Source organism: Molothrus ater, chromosome 3 (genome assembly GCF_012460135.2).
Source record: "Molothrus ater isolate BHLD 08-10-18 breed brown headed cowbird chromosome 3, BPBGC_Mater_1.1, whole genome shotgun sequence".
Taxonomy (NCBI): Eukaryota; Metazoa; Chordata; class Aves; order Passeriformes; family Icteridae; genus Molothrus; species Molothrus ater.
In genome coordinates, this window is record NC_050480.2 from 90,853,178 (window position 1) to 90,879,261 (window position 26,084).

The 26,084-nt window shown below is 40.1% G+C and overlaps 2 protein-coding genes across 5 annotated transcripts in view; one reads left to right on the plus strand and one right to left on the minus strand.

Annotated features, from left to right (window-relative positions):
- PRSS35 (serine protease 35) overlaps positions 1-21,867 on the minus strand; it is a 44,940-nt gene extending 23,073 nt beyond the window's left edge. The window contains exons 1-2 of one of the 3 annotated variants that reach the window (XR_004979854.2): positions 21,782-21,867; positions 5,930-6,945 (exon numbers count right to left, since the gene is read on the minus strand). The gene's annotated coding sequence lies outside the window, so the exon portion shown is untranslated. Of the gene's footprint in view, positions 1-5,929; positions 6,946-18,452; positions 21,410-21,781 lie in introns of those variants that run through there. The other 2 variants (XR_004979853.2, XM_036379351.2) reach the window with 2 other exon arrangements.
- Positions 21,538-26,084, plus strand: part of ME1 (malic enzyme 1) — a 154,031-nt gene continuing 149,484 nt past the window's right edge. The window contains exon 1 of one of the 2 annotated variants that reach the window (XM_036379346.2): positions 21,538-21,827. In XM_036379346.2, the coding sequence (XP_036235239.1) occupies positions 21,723-21,827 (105 nt within the window). In that variant the 5' untranslated portion in view covers positions 21,538-21,722. Of the gene's footprint in view, positions 21,828-22,077; positions 22,210-26,084 lie in introns of those variants that run through there. The other variant, XM_036379347.2, reaches the window with a different exon arrangement.

The window sequence follows — 26,084 nt, forward strand, 5'->3', positions numbered from 1 at the left end:
AGCCCTAAAATCAATTTAGTTATTCTTAAACAGCTTCCTAGATTTCATATGCAGTGCTATTACACAATTGCAAAATTAAGCCTTGTGCTTTGTCATTATGCAGTCAATGCAATCCATCTCACAGGATGGAGACCTCACAACGGAGCCCACTGGGCTTTCAAACTCCCTCATCACTGGCTCCTCTTTAAAGTATTTTAGTTGATCAATCTCTTATTGTGTTTGATGAAAAGTCAGCAGGTTTCAGGAACTGCTGATTGATAAAGAGAGTGATCAGGTCCTTATCTATGGGCAGAATAATTTCATAAAGATCAAATTTTCATTTCTCCTGAAGTTAGGAAAGTAGTTAGAGAAAGTCTTGTAGAGGATGATTTTTGTGGCAATGTCACAACTGCTGTCATATGGCAGAAAAGGTGAAAAACAGAGTCTAGGGCTCTCTTTACAGAAAAAAAAGATGCTTATTTTAAATAAATAGGTGATAGACATATGCTCTATTCTGGGTATTATTTCCCAATTTGGGCATTCACAAGCTCACAGAAACAGCTGCAAGCCTCATTGTTAAGACTTCCATTCAGTCCAAAGTATCTTGTGTTCCCTGAACATGCTGGAAATCAGCTGAACAAACCCACAACCAGTAGCCCTACATAGCACCAGGCATAGTTGCCAAGGGAGAATATATGAAGCATTGTTAATTTTTACACTGTATTGTTTATACCCATTCAATAAGAAAGAACTAATAGCAAGAATCTGCTTTTACATATAATTGACCTAAGCTCCACACAATATAAACCCATTAAAGCATATGCCAAGGAAAAATTGCCATTTGAGCTATTTGTCTCACAGCCCATTGTTATCATAGCTGTGATTTTTTCCAGTAGATTATTTAAAAATTAAATTGCACACAGATTGGCATCATGATAGTATTAGCAATGTAGAGTATGAGCCCACAGAATTTATAAAGCTAGTATGTCATAAATTGAAGTCTGCATAAAAATATTTAAAAAACTGAACCAATACTACCATATGGGTTTCTTAAAAAAGAATAAAATAAAATAATTAAGTGAAGCAGCATTTATTTAAAAACTAATGACCTATCTTGCCTCATTTTGTTGACTGTTTTCATAACACTTTATTGCATTCAGTGTATCAATATCAGTGTAATGGAATAAGTACTAAGAATGAGATGCTTCACTGTGGTTATTCATTCTGGTCATTGTTCTAAGTCAACTATTTCAGTTAAACTAAACCTTCAGATCGACCTTTAACCTGATACGTGTCCATTTGTTTATTGATTTCAGCTGAGACAGGACCAGGGTAAAAGTAATTGCAAATTATTTTCTTCCATGTGTTCCAGGTATCCAATTTGAATTTCTTTCTGAGAGACTTAGATGTAAGTTACTTCAAAGCTTTCACTGCCTCTGACTCAAAATGTCTGTACTGAGTTAATTGTCTTGCTGTGTTTTTTCTCCAGAAACTGTATTTGGCAATGGAGGAAAAAAAAGCAACTTAGTCTACAAGCTCACAATATTCTGTAGCTTTATCTACTCCATCTGTTTTAAGATGAGATGCTTTTTGTTTCTAGGAGCTATCAAAGGAAATTTTATGACTAGAGTGAAGACAAGGAGAGCTAGTAAGGCATGTCAGACAAAGGAGGAGCATTTACTTAGGCTTTCAAGGCTCAGTGCAGAGCAGTTAGGATTTTTGGCTCTGAATCTATTGAAAGCTATAGAGGGAGCCTAGAAAGATTAGCTTGAATGGCTAAAGTTACCTTTTTGGAATACTTCACACTTGCCAAACTCTCAGGGGGCTAAATTTAGAGGAGGTAAATCCCATTCTGACTGTGGTGCAATTAATCATGAGCTACTTTATTGCAATTGTCTCCTATGATGAAAGTTAGAGAAGAATAATTTTTTTTCTGGATTTGGGTTGTAAGTATAATTAAAGATAATTTTGAAATGTAATTTCTTTAAAAAAACTATCAACCTTTTAGGACTAGAAGATACATTAAAGAATAAATTATTTTGATCAATTTAAAGAAAAAATCAACCCAAACAGCAAGGTAACAAGAATTTTTTAGACTATATATCCTCCAAGTAATACTTGTGTTCTTATGGGGAAATAACTATGAGTCTTGAATTAAAGGATTTAAGTCCAAAGATTTTTAGAATACAGTCTGAAAGCTTGTGTTTTGTGGTCCTAATGCTTCCTTTATATTTTTTTTAGACACTATAATAATGAAAGTTTTTGTAAATGGGGATGGTAATCCAGATCTTTATTTAAAGTGGAATCTGTTTCCAGAGTTTATCTTTTATGAGAAGATGGATCCACACTGTTTTATCACTTTCAAAATATGTGTCAGAGATTGTGTCTTGAAACTAAATATCTCACAATAAATACACTTAAAATTTTATCATTCTGTTTTCCCATGCCATTGCTTTACACTTCTCTGCAAGAGAAAACAGTTTAAGAGGAGAAAAATTCCTGTACTTGAGGGGTGGCTGTTTACACAAATTCCTTTCTCCACAATATCAATTACAAAGAAGATGGTGTTCTATACTGTCATACTCCTTAGCAAACCATGCATCCAAATTAGTTGCAAGAACATTGACTTTTGAGCTGCTATATTTGCTAGCTTAGCAGAAGTCGCAGATTTTCTTTCTTCCTTTCTTTTTTTCCTGCCTTTTTTCCCTCTATTTATCCAGTATTTCTTATGATAGGTTTATATTTTTTTTGCTTCCTTGTTTTCCATTGATCTGGAATTCCAGTACAAGACAATCCTATGGACAAAAACTGTGACAAGTCTACATAAACTTCAGAATTGTAATAACCTCCAGCTGCTAAAAGAAAGACAATTAAGCAGCAATCTTCAGTTTATAGGCCTATCCTGTCACTTCATGATTTTGCAGAATGCAAAAAATCCACATAAATGTCATTCATGTTTGACCTGCTCTAACATAAATGAACAGTGTAATAAAGAAATCTCCAATACATCCTATTTCAGATTCTAGCCATGCAAATGTCTTCTTCTTTTAACAGTCGTCAACACTAAGACTTGCTCACATCTTGTCAAGTCTTTGTGCTATAACACATATAGCTGAAAACAAGACACAAATTTAATAAGTACAGGGAATTTCATGAGCTGGTATAATCCTGTAAGTGTTTTACACTGTTCCTACAGCTGTGTGTGTGAGTATTTCTTGTCAAACTTAGACATGTAATTTCAGGTTTCAAATTAAAACAGCATTGGGTTTTGATATGACTTTGGAATACCTTCATATATTTACTGTATCTGGCTGTCAAACTCTTTTTCATAATAATAAATTATATGAAAGTATAAATAAATTATATGAAAATATAAAATATTTTAGTAATTAGGGGAAAAAGCAGAATATCATCATGTATTTCAGCATTCTGTATTTTAATGAAATAACCACAATTCTGTTAATAGCTACTGCAATTCTGGCAGAGATATCAATCATATGAAAGAAAACCCAAACTCAATAATTAACTAGACAAACTACATCAGCAAATTAAGACCCTTTAGAGTTCTGCCAAGGAAAACTGTGACTAGTGAAATTAGATACAAGATCAATCATTGAATGCAGCAGGCTTGGCAGAAGGGAGTCAGACTCAGAGAAAACTCATGAGTCTGGGAATATGTGCCTGAGGACATGGACAGGTTTAGTAAATAAGAACCCATGCCTGTTTGAGATGAAGAGCCAGGAAAATTCCCCTGGGCTCCTGCCCCCAAAAGAAAGAGGACTTGTAGTACTAGAAATCTTTGGCACAATATTTAGGGTTAGTTGTTGATATATAAGGGAAGAAGATGAATGAGAAATCAGCTTTTCTGTACAAGGTCAGCATTAATTCTGTGTGAGAAGGGAAGAGGACTGAGAAGGCTGGTGCAAAGAGTAAGTAAGGAATCAGGGAATCTGCATGCTGCATGAGGAAGAGAGCACTCTCACATCCTTGTGCCAGCTTGGGAGAGGGCATCATTCCCAAGCCTAACCACTGCCTTTTTCATTCATTAGAGGAAACAGTCAAATTCTCTTTTAATTTAATGACAGCAGGTTTTAATATATAACCTTAGCCTTTAGCTTTTGCTACCTACTGTCAATATGGCATCTGCATTCTCAAGCAGAATGGCAAATTCCCTGTTTTCCTAGGGATTATTCCTAGGGAATTTTTCTGCAGTTAGATAATAAACTTTCCTGGCAATTGAGCTCATGAAGATGATGTGTGGAAGGTGATGTATTAGGTCTCTCTAACTGCAGAAGACATCCAATTTTGTAGGGAAGACGCGAAAAAGGTACCACTAGTACCTGGACATCCTCCTTTGAGCCTTGTGAGATCTTCTGTTTCTAAAAGTAGCTACAGCCCAGTGTGAAAGGAGAAGGAAGGGGAACATTTTCCTCCTATGAGCATGAGTTTCTTGAAGATTTCTTGTCTCAGTACACTCTCACCTCTCAAACTCATACTACGTAAGCTAAATCCAAGAAAGGCCTCCCAGGACAAAGGAGGTACCACAGACAATATTTGCAGGTATGCTTATGACTGAGGTAAATTAAAAGTGTGGCCAATGTGAAGAGCTGTATAGTAGAGGATATGTATTGTATTTAAATATCTGTATAGAGGCTTTGCCCCAGAGGTCCCGGTTGCCCTCGATGGGCTGCAGCTGCAATGTCCTTAATTAGGCTGCAGCTGTAACTGATGAAGATAACTGGGATAAAAGGGGGCAGGGAAAGCCAGTCAGGGAGGGCCTTGGAGGAGCCCTGACCTGAGAGAGAACAGCATGCAGCAGAAGGACTCCATGCTGTGAAGATCTGCAGCCATGAGAATACACCCAAGAGGTATGGACTTTAGAAATCTAATAACAACAATATGGGGCTCTAGAAATAATAGAAGAACAAGAGAGCTGCAAAAATACGAGGCAAGTGGTATGTCATTGATACTCACTGAGTGTCCAGGTAATAAATGGCAGATAAAATTGAGTAGAGATTACCATAAAGTGATATGTATGAGAAGAAACAATTTCAGCTTAACATATACAGTAGTATACCTAGAGTAGATAATTACTATTATGGCCTGAAATCATGCCATATAAATAGATGCTTCTATGAAAATACCTCCTCATGGCTAAACAGCTGTCCAAATATATGGAACACAATTAATATCTATGTGAAATAAAGGATATGGAACATACAAACACTTTACAATAATTGAATGCAACAACCCAAGGTAACAGTGCCCACAGTCATAAATGTGCACTGGTTGGACTTTTTGGAACAGTTTGTTTCTTTACATTTGCAGTGCTGCAAATGAGGCTGTTCATCCTGTTATAGCAAAATCATGACCGAATTCAAACAGACAAGTGGCTTAAATCACTCACCACTAGGTGTTTCCTACACTACTGTAAAATAACAAATGTCGCCAACATAAATTAAGAACATGTAGTGTTTGGAAAGCTAGATGTCAACATTACTGTAGTATTATTGACATTAAAATGGAAAATACTAAAAGCTTGGCATTAGCAGATATTGTAGTACAAATAATTGTATAAATCCCAGGCTGGATACTACCATACTGTGTCCTAACTGCCAAGTATAGAATATCTTCCCTACCAGTGGATCCCTTGGCCTACAGGCTGTCATGTACTGGAGGGACCTAGCACAACTGTGGGGTGCAGAGAAAGTCAGCCCCTGCATTCTTAGTGAGATGGAGCTTAGTTATACCTCCTGGCATTGTTTTTATAGTCCTCAACTAATTATGTTTTTCATTTCTTCTACAAAATTTATTACCTACCAGGTGCTGCTGTGTTCTGAAATGTTTGTGTAAGTAGCTTTACACTCATTTGTCAAATAAATTAACCTGGCATATTCTTTAATACCTTCATTTTTTCTAACTAATTGTAAATCATTCATCCTCAGACAAATTTAATGCTTAATGCTCTGCTGGATTTTAATCAAATACTAAAACTAGTGATACAGAAACTACAATAGGATTTAAAATCACTACAGATTATCTGGATAACATTACAAAGGCCATCTTGTCACATATCCAAAGATTGGACTTACAAAATGTCTTTTTACTGACAGAGGTGGGTTGAGCCTAGCTGGACACTATGTGCCCACAAAAGTCCTTCTATCATTCCCCTCCTCACCTGGACATGGGACAAAAAATACAACTAAAGGCTCCGTGGTGAAAATGAGGACAAGGGAGATCACTCAGCAATTACTATCATGGGCAAAACCTAGGCTCAAGCTAGCGACATTAATTTAGTTTATTGTCAATTAAACCTGTGTAGTGTAATGAGAAATAAGAACAAATCTAAAATCCACCTTCCTGCCACCCGTACATCATCCCAGGCTCATCTTCATTTGTGAATTCCCCACCTGCTCACATACAGCAGAACACAGGGATAGCGAATGAGAGTTTCAGACAGTTCCTCATTTTTCTGCCAGTCCTTCCTCCTCAGGGGAGGACTCCTCACACTCTTCCCCTGCTCCAGCACAGGGTCCCTCCCACAGGAGACATCCTTCATGAACTTCTCCAATGTGGATCCTCCCCACAGGCTGCAGTTCTTCATTAACTGCTTCAGTGTGGGTCCCTTCCACAGGGTTCAGCCTTTAAGGGACAGACTGTCCCAGAGTGGGTCCCCTTATGGGGCCAGCAAACCTCCTCCAGTGTGGGTTCCTTGCTCCATGAGGCCACAGGTCCTGCCAGGAGCCTGCTCCAGCACAGGCTTCCCACAGGGTCACAGCCTCCTTCAGGCATTCCCCTGCTCCAGGGTGAGATGCTCCATGGGATACCTGCTTCCAATGTTGATATTTGCTCCACCGTGGACCTCCACTGAAGGGCAGCTGCCTCACCATGATCTGCAGGGGAATCTCACCATGATCTGCCTCAGCATGATCACCACAGGCTGCAGGGGAGTCTCTGCTCCAGCACCTGGGAAATGTGAAATCACATGCAAACTGAAACTGAACAGTGAAATTAGTTAGCTTGAGGACAAGGGTAACAACTGCAGCATATTTAGTAGATAGTATTTGCAAACCCCTGCAAGTCACTTCCTAAGAAACAAAATTATGTCCATAACATAGCAAAATTATATACATAACAATGTTTTTTGAGTGTTTTTGTTTTCCATTATAGCCCTTCTTGCCTAGCTGGCTTTTCTCATGCAACCACTTCACAGACTGAAGAAACATATCTTCTCAACATTCTCTACAACAATGTATTTGCTGACAAATGGAACAGCCAGTAGTAATGCAAGATTCCTCAAATCCACTGGCACGGTCTCTGGCAGAAGGTCAAGTTATTTTCAGAGCCAACTACAAAGCTCTTTTATCTACCTAGAACGGGTCTTTTAACGCTTGTTTTCCATTTACACTGGGAACAAATTTTCAGGTTTTCACTGTTACCTCAGGGACAAGTATGTGGTGCCACTACCAAGTGAAGCTATTGCTGGCATTCCACCCCTCCAGCCTTTTTGCATCACTTCTACATGCTGGTATATAGCTCTGAGTGCATCATACAGAGTCCAGATAATTACTTCAGTTAGCAAAAATCCAGAGGAAAATAGTGAATTAAATTGAGCTGCTGATCTGCTTACTGTGTTGCCTCCACAAACAGCTATAGATACAGAAGTGGGTGACTTGGGATGGCACCACTGCCACATTTAACACTAAAATGCAGTGTGTATATGAGTGCCAGTTAGATGGACCAAAATTTTTCTTTTCCTAAAGAACGTATGCCTGGTATATTTGAGACAGTTTTCTACTCTCCTCCCAGTTCATAAATTACTGTGTAAGTCCTAAGTCAAAGTTGAACTGCCTTCCTGCCTTCCAAGAAAAGGTTGTTTTTTAATTGGTACACTAGTAATCACATACATGAATCAATTATTCACTGTTTTGCTGTGTAATCTACATACATCTAAATGCTTAATTCACAGAATCACAAAATATGCTGATGTGGAAGGGAGCCACAAGAATAACATAAGATTTATTAAGTATATTTTTAATATAATGGCCAAATTCCCAGTTTATTATTGCTTGATGAAATAATAACAAAGTTAGAATGTTTTAGATTATTTTTTGGTATTAATTTATTTTTGCTATTAATTTAACTTTTACACAGAAATATACAGCTTATCGTGACCTTAACATCATTACAGAGCAAGCGGATGGAATATTGTAAGTTGAGCTGATTTTAAAGTCCTCCAGTCTAGGTTAATAGTCTGTCTTCTGTTAGACAAAAAAAACAGAAAGACAAGATTATTTCCTTTATTTAGGCCCCATCCTCTGACAGGAGTAAATGGTGAGCAATGCTTCTTGGAACAAAGCTGTATCTTGAAAACTATTATGCACTGATCTTAGTCCAGCAGCTCAGCATCTCAAGACTTGGATGAATGAGGGCCAGAGCAACTCAGCATCTTGCAGAGGGAGTTCATAGTGAAGCAGCTTTTGCAGGAGACAGCATCACTGCTCTTTAGAAATGAGCAGGCTGTTACAACACATGGTTCACTTACCAGTGGGGAAAAAAAAGGAAGCTAAATATAAAGGCAGATTTAAAGTCTTCACTTCATGCAGTCTTTTAATACATCTTGAATTAAACTATGGTGCCCAGGAATCTGGATTGCCATTTGAGAGAACGTATTTTGAGATAGCAGACATATTTTTAGAGAGTACAGGGAAGGCTCATCATGCTACAAATTAATATGAATGCCATCTCTAGGTGTAAGGGAGAAGATTCAGGAGCAAAAACTGTGAGACATGCTGTATCTTAACTCTAAATGAAATAATAGACCTACTAAGGAGCTGGGGGTGAGAAGGGAAAGAGGACTGAGAGCTACTGCAAGGCTGGCAAGAGCTGCAGAGTACTCAGTTTTATTAAGATAACTGCTAACAACTTTGGAACATAAATAAATAATACATACCATTCCAAAGCCATTGATATCTTCATACTGTCTCTCATCAGAAATAAGTAAGAAAGAAGAAATGTGAGATTTACAGCTGTAGCATGGAGTCCACAGGCAAGATAAAGGTTATATGCTTCGTATATAATGTTTTTCTTTTGTAGAACATGACATAGCTTCTTAAAAATACATTACAGTAGAGTACATGAAAAAAATGTGGCCAAGAGAAAAAAAATCAGAAACTGAAGCCATGGCTGAGATAGAACTTGTATTTTATTTCTTTTAAACATCAGTATTATATTCTAGGATGAACTGTCTCAGGACTGCTTGATTCATGAACCCCTTTAGAAGTACTTGCTGGAACATAAAAAGTGCTTCCCAGCTATTAAAGAGAGTGGGTCACTGGTTTCTGCATTCAGATACATTCAATTAATGTGTCTTTTTAAACTTTGACATGTATTATTGTATACAGCCATCAGTAATGAACACATGTATTTTGGTGCGTTTGAAAATAGTGGCTGATACACCAAATGTTTGATATACTGCACATGCACTACTCATTAATTCTCCCTGACAATTTATAGGCAGAGATTTCAAGTTATCTAAATATAAACTTGCACATAGCTTCAGAAGTTGGAGGGTTCACACCCTTTTAAAATGCAGGCAACCTTTCTTCTCCATGAATTCCCATTAGGCCTCTAGTGCACTTGCCAAAAGGCTGAAGCTCAGCAGGTGTGGTCTTTCTGTAAATATTCCCCAGTGGAAGTTTAATGTGAACCTCTCACACATATGAAAATATAATATGCAGGGAAATGTTTGCTGGATAAGGACCTCAGATTTAAAACTCAGAGGGAAAGAGACTATGTCTTTACATATACACCAACTACGTGTATTTGAAAGCTGCTAAATCATTTAAAGGCACAGCTCTAGAAAAGCCATAGGCTTATTCTGGAAACCTAAGGAGATTTAGGGTACTCAACACTCAGCATTATGTTTTACCAAATGAAAGTAAAAAAGTGCAACTACATGTTTCCAGGTAGGTGGCTTGAAGATTATTCACTTGGTCTTTACAAAACCTTTTGTAGATTAAATGTTGTGCAAATGCTATGTGTACCTGAACATACTCTCAGTTCACCTTGGCACTGTCATGCTTGTTAGGACATAGTGATTACAGTGGTGCTTTTCTGAGAAGGAGATTACATTTCTCACAGATTCTGTTCCTGACCCAATCACAGTGTGTGACCTTGTAGCTAAAACTGACCATCCCAACATCTGGCCGGTGAGCAACCATGTTATACTATTTGAATTATTTTTTAAAGAGAAGTTAAAATTGATATCTTGTAGTGTAAGGAGGTTACCCTCCCCCTTTCAGCTGAACAATCTGTTCAAGGCTCTGAGTCTGCACTCACTACACATCCCACGTAGCTAATTCTTAGAACAAACAATTCCTTTGGGGTCTAAAACACTCACTGGATTCTGACTCAGAATAAATAATTTCTAGCAGGAAAGAAATCAAATTAGCTCAGTTTTGAGGCATGATCAGAGAAGTAAAAGCAAGGCACTAGTATAATTTCATTACAAGAAAACTGACTACAGTCAGTTACAAGAAAAGTTACAGAAAGATCCTGCCTACTCAGTTACCTACTTTATGGAAGTGCTGTGTGGACCATTAGCTCCTGCCTTCTGCAAAACTCCTTTCCAGTCCACCTATATTTCACTAGTTAATGCTGCATTTACATCACACAGTGGAAAAGAATTGGGGACTCTTGCACTGGAGGCAACTATTTTTTTTTTTTAATTCTAGTAACAAAAGGGGGAAAAAGCCTACCACCTTTAGGTGGCTATTTAATGAGGCAAGATCTGTCACCTTATGATGGAGAAGCACTGTTTCATGTGATAAAGAATTCTGAAGTTTATATTTAATACATGCTAATAGTACCACATAGATCCTTTTTTTATTATTATTTCCTCATGTCCAATCCACCACCTGCAGTCTGCATTACCAAGGATAAATGGATACTAAATCTTATGCCAATGGTACCTCCACCACACTGTGATTTCTGGGAACATAGCCCACATTCATTGTGCCACAATGACTGGACTTGCTTTGGGACAGGCCTGCATTGCTAGAAGACTGTTGCCCCTCCTTATCCTCCATGCAAATGTATTTGAAGGTATTTGTCAAAACCTCTAATGTTTGGTTTTCTCTTAGCTTTTTTCACTTTCTGCTAGAGCATTAACTAGTAAGCTGCTGTCATCTATTCCTGCTGGTAAATTTATGGGGGAATAAGCACCCAGTGAGGCTGCAGCATCCAGAGCTTGAATATGACAACCACTTCATGGACAGCCACAATAAATCCATAATTGCCTCTCTGCAGACCAGTGCTCCTAGCACATGGAATTAGCACAGTACAGTAGGATCACCATTATGCTTTTAAATGACAAGTTGGTTGACAGATTTGAGCAGCTGAGTAGTGCAGCAGTAAATTGCAGTGGTGCTCCAAAGTACAGCTATGTGCACATTGTATCCACCTCCTGCAGGCCTGGTTAGTGCTGGCCAACCAACACTAAAACTGTTGGGGTAATGGAGGTTCTTTGGTTTGGCCACAGATTAGAGGCATCAGAAGTAAACCAAGAAGTGGTTTTCAGATAACAGGGAGCTCAAACTCTTTAGGGAACAAGGATAATACTCCTGTATTACTAATAGTACCATTACTTCAGTTACCATAAATAATGCCACCTGCAGCATTTTTGCACTGTCAGGGCAAGTTCAGAGAGTAACTTTTCCACACAGAAAAGATAGATGATAACAGGGTTTTGAGAAAGTCTTGTATTTTCTGACTCGTGAAACTTGTCTTCATTGCCAAATAGAGCTTGGCGAAAGAAAGCCTGACTGTATGCTTACAGCTGCAGGGAGGAAGGCAGAGTGAGATGCAGTTTCAAAAGTCCTTTCAATAGCAAATGAGTGAGTAACGAAATGGCAGATTATATTCAATCCAAATATTAAACATACACAATGGATTACTTTAATTTACTTAGCACCACTTAGGAAAGAGGCCTCTGAGTCATTGTAGGTGTTGTACTTTCCCCCAGCAGCACCTTCCTTTAGAGGCACTGCTGTGCAGTCACAGCACAGACTGCATGGGCTCTATGGAAGTGGGATTTGCTGAAAATCAATAACATTCTCTTTTTAATGGAGATTTAGAGGTTTTGGGTAAAGCCATAAGGGAAACCTGTAGTGTGAGCATTCACTAGAAGAATTATAAGGACTGTACAAGCAGTAATGGTAGGATACAGTAACAAGTAGTGATATGTTTATTTACATATTTATTTATGGAACACAAACACTTAAACACATTTTGAGTAATGTTTTTCTTCAAGAAGTCTCTTCTTACAAGTATGAATCAATAAAACTGCTCACAAACTTAAGCAAGAAGACACCTGATTATTTGCCAGGTAAGACATTTAGTGCTGTGCAGTAATGTTTTTATTGGTCCACTTCTAAAATTTATCATTTACTCATATTTCTCCCTACAGCTTATTTATTGCCCAAATTTGTTTAATTTTTGGATAATGTTTCCTTAAATAGATAAACCATGCCCTTCAACTGTCCCTTGCAGTCAATTATATTAACTAGGACAGCTATTCTTTTGACATTTTATAAGACACTGAAACTCTCATCTGAACTAGGCCACCAACTAATTGCTATGCACAGGCAACAACGCCACATTATTTCTGAAACTCTGTCATTCTTGTCCTGTAACTGCAAATCCACAGTAATGGTGAATTATCTTGTACATGACCACCTGCAACCAGAAAATCTGCTGTTTAAACAAAGTCTCTGTTATTTCTTTTCTTTTGCACAACAGAAAATAACATTGGACTTATTTTTACAAATTAAGGTCAGAAGAAATAATCTTAATTATGAAAAAGGACATAATGTATTTGGAAAAGATTGTCAAACTTCAAAATGACCACATTAGTTCATCTTCAAAATATTGTCTTAGAGCATCCTTTTGGGGTTTTGGTATGGGAAGTTATTGTTATCTCAGTAGAAATCTTAATTAAATTAGATGCTTGTTAGCTTCATATTAAGAATTTATGGTATGCAGAACCACTGTATTAAAGCTATAGTCTCCAGACCTTTGAGGGCCTCTATAGAGCTGTATAGAAAGACTCTTTGGATGACAAGGTGAACAGATCTATCAGTGAATAAGTTCATGGGACATTGACTGCTACTACCGGAATAATCATGAGGTGAGAATCATCTTAAAAGTGGCTGGAGAGAAACACTCTTCATGATGCTCTAGTGAAGCATGAACTATGAGCCCTTACTTGAGTGTTCTCTTTCAGGTGTTAAGCTTGGTAAAATGATAAACAGTGGGATTGAGTGCACCCTCAGCAGGTTTACCAATGGCACAAAGCTGTGTGGTATGGTTGACACGCTGTTGGGAAGGAATGTCATCCAGAAGGACCTGGACAATCTTGAGAGATAGGCCTATGTGAACCTCCTGAAATTCAACAAGGCCAAGTGCAATCCTAACCCTAGCCTTGCTCCTGGGCCAGGACAGTCCCAAGCACAAATACAGGCTGGGTGGAGAATGGACTGAGAGGAGTCCTGGGAAGAAAGACCTTGGGGGTTTGGTCAACAAGAAGCTCAACATGAGCTGTAAAACTGTACTTGCAGACCAGACAGGCAACCACATCCTGGGCTTTGCAGTATGAAAACAGGCTGAGAGAGCTGGAATTGTTCAGCTTGGAGAAGAGGAGGCTCTGGGAAGACCTTAGAGCAGCCTTCCACTATCTACAAGGAAGATGGAGAGGAATATTTTACAAAGTCATGTAGTGATGGGACAAGGGGGCTTTAGACTGAGCTCCTTCAGGTTTAGATTAGATATTAGGAAGAATTTATTCATGATGAAGATAGTGAGGCAGTGGAACAGGTTGCCCAGAGAAGCTGTGGATGTCCCATCCTTGGAAGTGTTCAAGGCCTGGTTGGATGCGGCTTTGAGCAACCTGTTCCAGTGGGAGGTGTCCCTGCCCACTGCAGAAAGTTGACCTTAAAGAAGGACTTTAAGGTCCCTTCCAGCCCAGGCCATTCCATGATACTTCTTTTGCCCTTGTGTTTTGTACTCATGCTGAAGCTACCTAGGCCTTGTACAAGTATTGCAAAGCAAGCATCATTGCCATTGATGCCCATGATCCCTTTACCTAGTCTTTACAGCCTCCTGTTAAAGCATAGTGGCAATTCTCTACCTCTAAAAGTACTGCCTCATACTTCTTCCCTGATGATTCAACTGATTTTAACTTTTAATTGGTCTTGTCCAAATGATTTCTACATAAAAACCTAAGCATGGCTGGAATCTCATGTGCTCAACCTCACGTGCTTTGGCAATTGAACAGCATGTAAAGGACCCCACACAGGTCCTTTACACAGAGAAGGGTTTCCTTGATGAACTAGGACTTCTGTTTGAGCTTCTGCCAACATTTTTGTCAGAGGGTTTGTTTTTAACATTGCTAATGATTTGGAAAACGAAATAGAGTTAGTAGAACAATCTCCAAAATATTTATGGTAATTAGCATGTGGAAAAGAAAAAGCCCTTCATGGGCTCCTATGTATAGGAGACAAAGTAGTTAAAAGAGGAAAATTTCTGAGCATGCTTTGTCTGTTGCTAAACTGTTAAAATTCCTGGGCCAGACATAACCATGGAAGCAAACAATGGAAGTGCACTTGCTAATACTATTCCAAAATTATCCTAAAGGTGCTGAAGTTGTTTGAAATTTTGTCTGTAATTGGCAGAGCTAAAAGAATTCACCCTCTTTTTATAAACAATGGAAGGAGTCTTGCAGATTTTTCCACTCTTATTGCTGGAACATAGATCTGATACAGCAATTTAAGTAAAAGTACTGTTTGGGGCCTTTTTCTAAATCCTATTATTCCTAGCAAGACAGTGAACTCCCAGCATTATGATACAAATCATACCATAAAGTCATAGTAATTTAATTCTGGCATTCAAAAATCTTCAGTTCTAAATTCAGTGTTAGCGCAACTAAAATGAAGCCAAGAAAAATTTGTTCTGAAACAGTTAGCCAAACAATCTAAAAATTTTAAGCTCCTAATCTGAAACATTCTTCTACAAAATACCTCTAAAATATTTGAGATGGAAATAAATGTACACATCTAAATTTCTAAAACTAGGTGCAGTGTTAAATATAGGCATTTGCATTAGTGATGAAAAGATAACACTATCAAGATTTCCTATCCTTCAGATAAGCAGGCTTTGGAATCTAGAAATATTTTACATTCCTCATCCCCAGCCAATTCAGGAAATTAATTTTAACAGGATATTTCAAGGAAGATTTGCTTGATTTTGAATAGCTTGAAGAGAAGGAATGTGAGTTTTCACGCCTTTATGTAGGTCATTTAAGTCACTCCAGAGTGTCTGCATATTCAAAATACTGGCATTTTAAATCAGCTTTGAAATCTATTACTCCTCACATTAGTTTTGTTCTTGTGAGATTAAAAGACAACAAGTGAATAACTGGGCCTCTACAGTTTTGGGGTATTTTTTTTTAGAAATAGAACAAATTCTTAGAAAACTGCACTATTTGGAAAAACACTGGAAAAGGGTGCTTATTTTGAGCATTATTTAATCTTCTTGAAATACAGCCAGAATATCTTCTGAGAACATGCTGCACTGTGGCATGCATATTTTAATTGCCTTGTGCTAGATTCACTATAATTACAAGGACATGGTCTACCAGTCAATATGATAATACTGGCATGTGGGAAAATTAAAGTCTTATTCTACTCCAGGCCTACTGTGAAGTGTGAGTGGCTATGTAGACATGCAACTACTTCTATATGTCTCTTCCTAATTTACATATGACTTGAGAAGTGCTGGAAGTTCCTAATGGTACCATGTGTATGTGGACATGCTCTCACAGTGCTTCAACATCTCCAGTAACATGTACTGGGCCAGGCACAGCTTTTTCCCTGTGACACCTGGACAATGGGATGTTGACTAACAGCAATTGTAACAGGCATTCTTACTGTTTTATTAATTAATATGTATATATATTATGTATGTATTGTGCTGAAATAATTTTAGTATTTTTATGAACCCAGCAAGGAATTCCAAAATTGTGGAGTCTTAGGATACTTACCACTAGTTGTTGAAGTTCAACAGTTTAACTAAATTTAATGCATGTAGGATAAAACCCTTAGCAGAAAGGGATCAAGCATGAGAGGTATGAAGCAAGTTCTGAGTAAAAATCCCACTGGTCAAACAGCCTTATAGAAGCCTTAATAGAAGGAGAGTCAGAAACCGAAGAGTGAGGTCAAAGAAAGCTGGTGAATTCATGAGGAGGAACAGCCTTTTGTGGCTCTAATGAAATTCCTGTAGAAATGCCTGCATGTTCAGAGAATTTGTCACTCTCAGCAGTGTACTACCTGCAGAATCACATAACAGTCCACGTTGGAAAGGATGTCTGAAGTTCATCTGGCCCAACCTTTTGTTGTCAACAGACTGACCTTCAAAGCTGGATTGTTCACAGACTTGTCAAGTTTTGAAATGCTGCAGGCATGAAACTCTTCAACCTCTCTTGGCAGCCCATTTGAGTGCTCACCACCCTTCTGCTTGAAAATGTTGTGCTTAAGCCTTATTCCATGTTCTCTGAGTGCACCTTGCTACTGCCACCTCTTAGCACTGCACTCCTCATCTGTGAAAAGAGCCTGGCTCTGCCTTCTCCACACCCATCTTCTGGCCAGGCTGTGGTGTGGGCTGGGGCCAGTGGTGTCCCTGTCTGGGCCAGCAAGGCACGCAAGGTGTCACCAGTCATGGCTTGTGCCACCACCCCCACTGAAGGAGGAGGGCAGGCTGGGGCAGCTGAGGGCAGCCCTGTCCATGTGTGCTGTGCTGCTGAGGCTGGCCTGAGGCTGAGCTGAGGACATGAAGTGGGGTCAGCCCAGTGAGGGCAACCAGGGACAGGGACAGCCTCGTGACTGTTGAGTGACTCTGTAGTGACAAGGCTGTGGAGGCCAGGCTGGCAAGTCAGCCCACAAGTGGTCAGGGACACCTCATGACTGTTGGGTGAGTGCAGTGATGAGGCTGTGGAGGCCAGGCTGGCAAGGTGGTCAGGGTCCAGGACAACAGGGCCCATGGCCAGGCCCAGGCAGGGCTGTGGTGCTGCTGGGGCAGTGATCGATGACCCTGAGAGCTGATATGGGCTACTGAACCATGGCAGGGTGGGTGGGAGCCCTGGGAGTGTGGGCAGGGACAGCCAGGCTGGCAGCACTGAGAGTGTTGGCACTTGGGCATTTCAAACCTTCTACTAGATTCTGCTCTTAACTTCAGGAGTGCATTGTCTACTTTGAACTACATCTTTAAGAAAAACCACCTTTGTGTTATAAAAATCACTTCAAGATAATAAAAAAATCATTATTAAACAATAACCTTATACTGCTTATATAGTTCAATTTTTGCTTCTCCTTCAGCCTAACTAAAAACATTTGTCCCAATGATGAAAAATCCAATTTCATTTTCAAATTCCCTAGCACAAGTCAGGATTGCTACCCACTACTGTAAAATGTTTATGTTAAAGAGATTCTAAAAATGCTTCAATTAGTTTGTAGGTCATGAAAAAATTAATCTTTTTTAAAACTAACCTTGTGTCCCTGCCAAATTTGACTTGGTATTGCCAACCCAACAAAAAAAATTGTAACTCAATAAAAATTTGTAACTCAATAAACAAATGTATAGAAACAAATGTTTCTATAAATACATGAGCAGCAAAAGGAGGGTTAAAGGAGCATCTCCATCCTTTAATTAGTCACTGTCCCTGGAGGCATTTAAAAGTGGTGTAGGCATGTCACTTAGGGCCATGGCTTAGTGTTGGACTTGGCAGTGCTGAGTTAACAGTTGGACTCAATGATCTTAAAAGTCTCTCCCAATGAACTTACCCAACACAAAAGGACCCGGGGTTATACAGTTGGACTCAATGATCTTAAAAGTCTCTCCCAATGAACAACCCCTCACAAAAGGACCCGGGGTTATACCAGATCACAAACCCAGCAGAAGTTAACAGTGTTGCACTATTGCAAAAAAACAAACATTGTGCTGACAAGTATGGAGGGCACTGGCATGGTTCAAACATATGAAGTAAAGCTTTCCATTGATTCAGGGCTGGTGAGGTCTTGCCTGGAGTACGGTGACTCCACAGTGAGCACCAACTGTTACAGGTAATAGTTTGACTACAGATCTTAATGGGGTAAGTCAGACACGACACACAAGTACCACCCTAAAAGTAGTTAACTGGATGTTTTCATCAGGACATAGGAGTTCCTTTCCTTTTCTTTTAAACTGGTAGCCCTGAAAGATAACCCCTCCCCAGTGTCACAGCAGGATATGCAACTCCCAAAATCAACAGTGGCTCAAAAAATAGTTTGGGGGAATCTAAATCCTCTGATCACTCATAGTGTAACACAAGGATATTTCCAAAGTTCCATTCTTAAATATTTAAACACAGTGAGTCATCTTAATTAAATACAATAAAGAAATTTATTTTCCTGGACTTAACCTGTCTTTACTGCTGGCATGAAAAAGCAGGTTGTCAAGTTCCTGGCTGAGATAGAGTTAATTTTCTTCCTAATATCTGGTAGAGTGTTGCATTTTGGGTTTAGTACGAGAATCATGTTGATAACACTGATGTTTCAGCTGTTGCTCAATAGTGTTCACGCTCAGTCAAGGACTTTTCATTCTCTCATACTCTGCCAACAAGGAGACACAAAAGCTGGGAGGGAGCATAGGCAGGACAGCTAAGGATTTTCCATACCACACAATATCATGCTCATTAAATTAAATCAGGGGATTTGGCCATGAGGGGCCAATTGCTGCTCAGGGTTGGGCTGGAGTTTGGTCAGAAGGTGGTGAGCAATTGTCTTGTGTATCACTTTTTTTTTTTATTTTACTCCTCTTTTTTGTTACTTCACTTTTAATTACTATTATTACAGTGTATTTTACTTCATTTTGTTTATCAAACTGTTCTTAACCCATATGTTTTACCTTTTTTGAGTTCTCCCCCTCTCAGGAAGCAAGTGAGCAGCTGCATAGTGCTTAGTTTCTGTCTAGGGTTAAATCACACCACCAATCTTCCTTCTATTCTTTCTTTTCCTAGGACAGTTTCAAGTGGAAATTTTCATACATCCTCAGTACATCTGAGGAGATTTCAGAGAGACAAGAAATACAGAAGGTGGGAAGAAACCATAAGTACTTATGAAAAATCATGAGTAAGAGTTTTAAAAGTGTTCCATACAGAAACCATTTGAGAAAAAGAATTAAGTGCCTGCCAAAAGGGCAAAACCACTGTATTTTCTGTCAGAAACACACCAACAGTGTACAATGCCCACTAATAATCTGAACGTGGGCTAACATGTACAAAAAAATCTATATTGTGTACACAGGCATTACAAATAATTTGGTCACTTAGAAAAGCTTTATTTATAGTCCTATAAATAGGATTATATTATGCCATTATTATGCAATGCAGTACTCTTTTGGAATAATGACCTTTGACTGCAGATGTAACTGCTGAGCATTACTCCTTTGGACCCCTGAATTATTTTTACAGTTTGAATATTTTGAGGTCCTAGAAAAGCCACTCTGAAATTTCTCTTGATCAAAGACACTCTGTAAAGGCAATACAAATGCACAACTGAATTTGAAGGAAGGTATAGCATCTAGAAGAAAAGTAATCACTAACAGCAGACTTGGACAAATAAATCCTTACTAATCTCATTAAATGGTAAAATGTTCCAGGTCTCAAGTGGAAGATTTTTACAGGTGACACATGACACCATTTCTTCTTGTTTCTTTGGTCTTCTTTTGAGCTGAAAAGATCTGTTGCCATTCTTACAACTCATTTATCTCAAAAGATAGTTATCATTTAGTTTTTATTAGTGTTTGAACATAACAAATGGAAATAAATTTTATTTTTAGGAAGATAGGGAGGAGTAAATTCACACTAAAAACACAGTAGTAAATGGTTTCTGAATTCTGATTACATTAAAAAAATGTATATATCCCAATGAATTTGACTTTAATTAGCTGCTTCATTACATACCTTTTATAACTTGGGCAGAATGAGTCAGGACAAGTTCTTGGCTGGGGTCAGACCTCTGAGCAGGTACTCACAATGATTGCAGTGACTTTTCACATAAATCAAAGAGGTTTTTTTATAAACAGTGTTGCAACATGAAGATAAAAATTACATCAGTACACATTACTCTCAGACAAAATATTGCACTAGGTAAGCATTCTATCAGAATGGTTTCAGTGTACTCACAAAGAAAGGAGAAAGGATGTTTCTATGTTGCTTTTCAATTTTATAACTAAAAAAGAGCTGAAATGAAACCACATATCCCTGATACCTGATAGTAATATTCAGGACTTGGATAGGGAGGAAGATATTTAGCTAGTCAGAGAAATCCAAGGGAAGCTGGATAATTGATCAGAAAGACTTCAGGTTTAAAGTTTTGAAGAAATTTTTAATTTTAGTTTACTGCTTTCCATAATACTGAGATGGTGGAGCAAGGGACAGATCTATTTACTGAATTTTCTGCTGACTTGCAAGTCAAGTTTCCAGAAATAGAAACTTGGAATGTTTCCAACTTTCCTTTGTTGGTTATCTGCAAATAAACTTCTCAGAGCTACTTAATAGGAAATTCGGTAAAAGCCAGATTCTGTGGAAGTTTTTTTTTTATATATATATATCTAAGATTAGGTAGTAGGATGGATACAAGGCCTACTGATTAAATGTGAAGAGGTAAGTTTGAAAGAGCTGCAAAATCTGTATCTGTTCATTGCTGTTTGACAACAGAAACAAAATTCTACTAAATTAATCCTCTAGTCACACATTTAAAGCTGTGTAAATTCTCCAGCAGGACTACAGCATCCATATGGAAATTATTTTTGCTTACATACATGAATTTAGAGGAATGAAGTCACAGTGATATAGCACACAAAGGGTTGTTTTTTTTCTTTGCACACATGTAAAGAATTTCAGAACATACTGACATACTGAAAACAAACGGGGCTAGCGGTACAAACCAGCTAAGCACCTGCTCTGCCCCGGTGCTCTCCATCCTGACCAGGCATAATCCCGACCACCACAGCTGAGGCCAACCCACAGCGAATTGCATCAAACGTGCTCCGGACTGTACGAAGCTATGCAGTCCGTCCCCTTCGGGAAAGATTGGATTTCATGGCCATTTAAAGAGCAGAAGGAAAGTGAAACTTGAACGTGACTCAAGCGCAGAGCCCCGGCTCCTGCGTGAGGCCGCGCCGGGGGGGTCAGCGGGCTCCGGGCCGACGATGTCCGGGCGCGGTGCTCGGCAGCCCCCGTGCCAAACCCGGCGTGACGAGGCAGAGCCGCGCCTGCGAGCCCCTGCAGCAGGTGATCCCAGACCGGCCTCCTTCTGCGGGCGGCCCCTCCGCTGCGCTGGAAGGCAGCACAGCCTGCATCCCCGCCAGGGCAGGGCAGGGCAGGGCTGCGGGTCCGCACCCGCGCTGCCCTTCGCACCTGGGCGGCCGCCCGGCTGCGCGCGGAGCCGCCGGTGACTCAGCGGCTCGCCGGTGACCCCCTCGCGCGGCGGCGGCGCCTCGCCACGGCTCTGCCCCCTCCCTCTCTCCCTCCCGCCCTCCGGTAGGATCATCCCACCCCGCCGGGCGGTCACCTCAGCAGGAGGAGCCGCCGCCACTTTGCCTCCGCTCCCGCAGCGACCTGACGGCAGTCAGCCCCGCGGCGCCGCACCATGCAAGCAGGGAAGGGAGACGAGAAGAGGCGGGACGCCGCCCGGCCCCTGCAGCTCACCATGAAGAGGGGCTACGACGTGCTCCGCGACCCCCACCTCAACAAGGTAGGGGCGGGCAGGGCAGGTGCACCGCTGGGCGAGGAGGGCGGCTGCCGAACGGGTGACGAACGGTGCTGCCGGCCGCTGCCCCCGGGGCCGCCTCTGGCCGCCGCCACCTGTCACGGCGCAGCAGCCGCCGGGCCGGGCCGGGGGCGGCGGGCGCGGGGCAGCCGCACTTCCTGCGGGCCCGGCGCCGCTTCCTCTTCCTCCGGGCGGCGGGGGGCGGCCGGTGCCCTGCCCGCCGCCTCCGCTGCGGGCCCGGGCCGCGGAGCCATCGCTCGGCAGCTCCCAGGGGAGAGGGGTAGCAGCAGCAGCACGGGGAGGAGGATGCTGCTGAAAGTTACGCCGCTCTGATGCGAGTTCCTGCTGCCGTGCTTCTGTTTTCCCGGTACCCTCCTTCTTTTCCAATCCTCTTCTCCACGGATGCCCCACCTCGTTTCCTGCTGGCAGAAGTCTCTATTGGTGCTGTCCTGCGTTTTCTCCCCTGGCAGGGTGGAAAATGTGTTTATCGCAACTATTCCTCTTGGAGCTCTAAAATGCAACTGCAGTTTCCTCCCTGCTCTGCATCAGCTAATGCAGTCAGCTTTTCTGAGAGATGCCATAGCACAGCAAAACCTTTTTGACGCATTCCCAGTTTGCTTAAGAATGGCAATTCAGTTTCATCAAACTTTCTAAACGTGTAAAACTAATCTGGGAAACAAAGCTGAGTAATGTTTGCACAACTGCCTTGATAAAGATGCAAAGTTCAAATAATATAAGTTCAAAAAATAATTAAATTGGCATGACAAGCCCTGAATTTACTGCCAAAATGAAAATTGGTTAAAAGTAGATAATAAAGCAAATGAAGCCTTGGTCAGACCCTTACCTCCAAATTTCACCTTGCACATTAATTGGAATGGTACTCTGACTTGTACATCTGCATTGGAATGTATATACAGTCATTTTGCTTGTTGATGAGTTGGATAAATTGTTGGACAAAAACTGTGTCCGTAGTTTTACTGGACAGGTTGACTCATCACTAAAAGCTCTATGTGTAAGTTAGATGAATAGTGCTTTTATTAGTCTTGGTGCTTGACTACAAAGTTTCCGTAGAGGCTGTCTTAAGTCTGTGCAGGCCTGAGAAGGTCTCCTGAGGTCAGGTTAAAGGAAAATTTACCAAAATATAAAACTCCCAAGAAGAAACCAAGGAGAGGCTGTTTTGCTTGGGTTTGCGTTTAAGCAGCTGTAATATTCATGGAAAAAGTCTGATTCAGCATAACCAGGAAGGCCAACCCAACAGAAAACTCACCTTGTTTAAAGAAATAAAAAGGGGCCTGTTTTCAAGTGCATTGACTGAAGGGCAGTCAGAGGCAGGCTCATTGCTATGCTCATGCACCTTCCATCTTGCCTCTGAACAGTGTACAGTAAGGATGGGTTGTCACAGATGAGGTGCTAAAGACGAAGGCATTGCTTGATTTTAACATACAGGAGAAAAGAGTTACAGAATATTCTGAGCTGGAACAGACCCACAAGGATTATCTAGTCCAGCTCCTAAGCCTTTGTGAAGATCAGACTGCCAGCCTTGGTGGGTTAGCACCATGCTCTTCCTGGGTTAGGTTTTATTCTTTTGTACTCTCTCAGCTGTGGTACAGCACATGTGTACTGTAAAGCAGAGAATAGTTGTTTATTACCAGCCACATCCACCCAGTGAACAAAATTTGATGTTAGAAATGCTCAGCTGAAAAATATGTTCTTTGTGCCTGTGAGAAGAGTCTGGTCCTGGTCTGGTAAAGGATAGATAATCCCATTTTCTGACTGAGACAGGTGATGTTTTTGTGGGTGTAGATGTACTACACCCTAATATATGTATGTACACCCTAATATGTCTATATTTGATTCTATGTAGGTGCACTAAATTCAGATTTGTTGAGGACTGCCCACATGGTTGCCAGTTTGATAGCTTGTGGCCTGCCTGCACATGTGGGAGCTGCTACTCCCAGTTCACTTTCTATTATCAAGGTCATTAAACAAGCATCAGGTTGCTGAGAATTCAATTTAAAGTCAATAAAATATCTCCTTTAATGATTCTAAAGTACAGGGATTTCTTGCAGGCCTGCAAGGTGCCAGAACTTTTTGCTATCTTGGCCCTGTCAAGGAGTTGCAATTTCTTAGGATCAGCACTTTCTTTTGGATATGGTGCCAATTTTAAGAGGCCTATTTGCACTTGTGTGACAAAAGTAGACTGTAAGTACTAAATAGTGGTATCTAGCAGTGACTTGCAGAAAAGGAAGGCAAATGATGTTTTCAGAGTCTCTTAAGACAGATTCAGGTAAAGCTGAATTGTTTTACCTGCTTGCCAGCTTCAGCTTGCAAACTTCAGTATGTAGAAGCTTGGGGCCTATATCCTCAAATAACACATTCCTTTTCTCAGACAAATTGAAAATTTTACATGGGACCATTCATACTTGAACATCTTTAAAAACAGATGTAAGAAGAAATAAGTGCTAGATTTAAAAAAAAACCAAACCAAATCAAAACAGAAAACCCAGTCCCAAAACCCTGTCTCTGTTTAGGTGCTTCATTAAATGCCCCACTCATTCAACAATAAAACTGGATTTCTGCACACTTGTCCATCGCTTTTTATACTTAACCTTCCAGTCTTTTGAGAGAAAAGGATGTGTGAATGCCAGGGTAAACACCCAAATTTCTTCTTTTCTGCTTGGCTTCTACTTCTACTTGGATGGCAAAATTGACTCCCTAGGCAATGTCATTCTTAAATCCTTAATGTTTGACTATGTTAGTAATTCACAAATGTGTCCAACCTTCAGTGCAGAAAAGTTTAATAAAAAATGTTTGGTAGTTTTGTGATTTATTTCCCTTCCCTTCCCTCCCCACCTCCTGTGAAGCATTTTGGGTCCCTGAGTGGTTTGTGCCATCTCAGCAGCAGTGATACATCAAAAAAAAAATGCCAAACAGTGGATTGTAACAGACTGAATTTAATTACTTGAGGATGTGTGTCCAAGTCTATGGACAATAATTGTAATTCAGTTTATTGTCTGAAATTTTAGGCTGTTAGCGTTTAAAAGTGTATTTAGAAACTTTCTGGTAATTATCTGTCTTTTTCCCTTAGGCAACCAAACACATTGTAAATAGCAATTACAAGGAAAACAAACACAGTTTCACTTCTTTTCACTGAAATAGATTTGGCTGGGAGTTGTATGCTCTTTAGGCTGATGAGCTACAGAAGTGTGGAAGTAATTTGCTCTTTCCCTACTGTAAATCTCATTTATGCTTTGTTTACAGTTTTAAGGCACGCAAACAGTTTAACACTACAGTTTCATATTTAATTTTTTCCCTTTTAATATTTAAGCAAATCATGTTTTCCTGTAAGCTGGTTATTTTCAGAATCTTGGTGTGAAGATAGACAAACACACATTTCACTACAAAACTTTCCCAATGGCCTGTATTAGTTGCCAAGTGTAAACTCTTCCCTGACTGAGAAACTTTGCCATGGAAGAAATGCTTTGTTTCCAGGCTGCTTTTATATTCTTGCAGAGCAATTCAGTGAGCAGTAAATAAGTGACTCTATTAAATCTAAGTGCTGGAGGGCTCTTTCTCCTCCCCAGATAACTAATTTTATCTCCTCTACCGAGTGACTGCTGTTGTCATTGCTGGGTATAATGTGCTTGTAAACTGTTTTCTTTCTCTTTTTTCCTTTCTCTTTATTCTAGTTGCACTAAAGCGCTGTAGAATTTCAGAACAGACTTTCTGATAGGGCTGCTGAATATCTGAGAGCACTCAGTGTCCGTCCCACCTGCAATTGCATTGGTGTTTTACCCTTACGTCTCCCAGATGTGATGCCCCTGAACCTTAGCAATTCTCACTAAGTGACATTAGTTGTTGGAGTTGATTGTCAGTGCATTGGCTTGCTATGGGATTTACTACAGAAGGACCATATTGGAACAGAGCAAAGGTCCATTAATCCCAGTGTTTTATTGCCATCAGTGGCTCAACTGGAACCCTCAGGAGAGGCAGAAGAGGGAAGGTGCCTCTGGTGAATAATCAATTCCAGGCTGAGGGAATGAGCAGGTGATTAGAGGGTCATTAAGATATGAACATATGTCTCTCCTGTCAGTTTACATATGCTAGGTGTACTAATTTACTAAAAATCAAATGCAAACTTCTTAGAGAGGCCCATGGAATTCCCCTTTTGCTCTACATTTCAGACAGTGGCATAAGAATGCTTGTGAAATACAGATAGATTTTGTTCTGTACACAACTAGT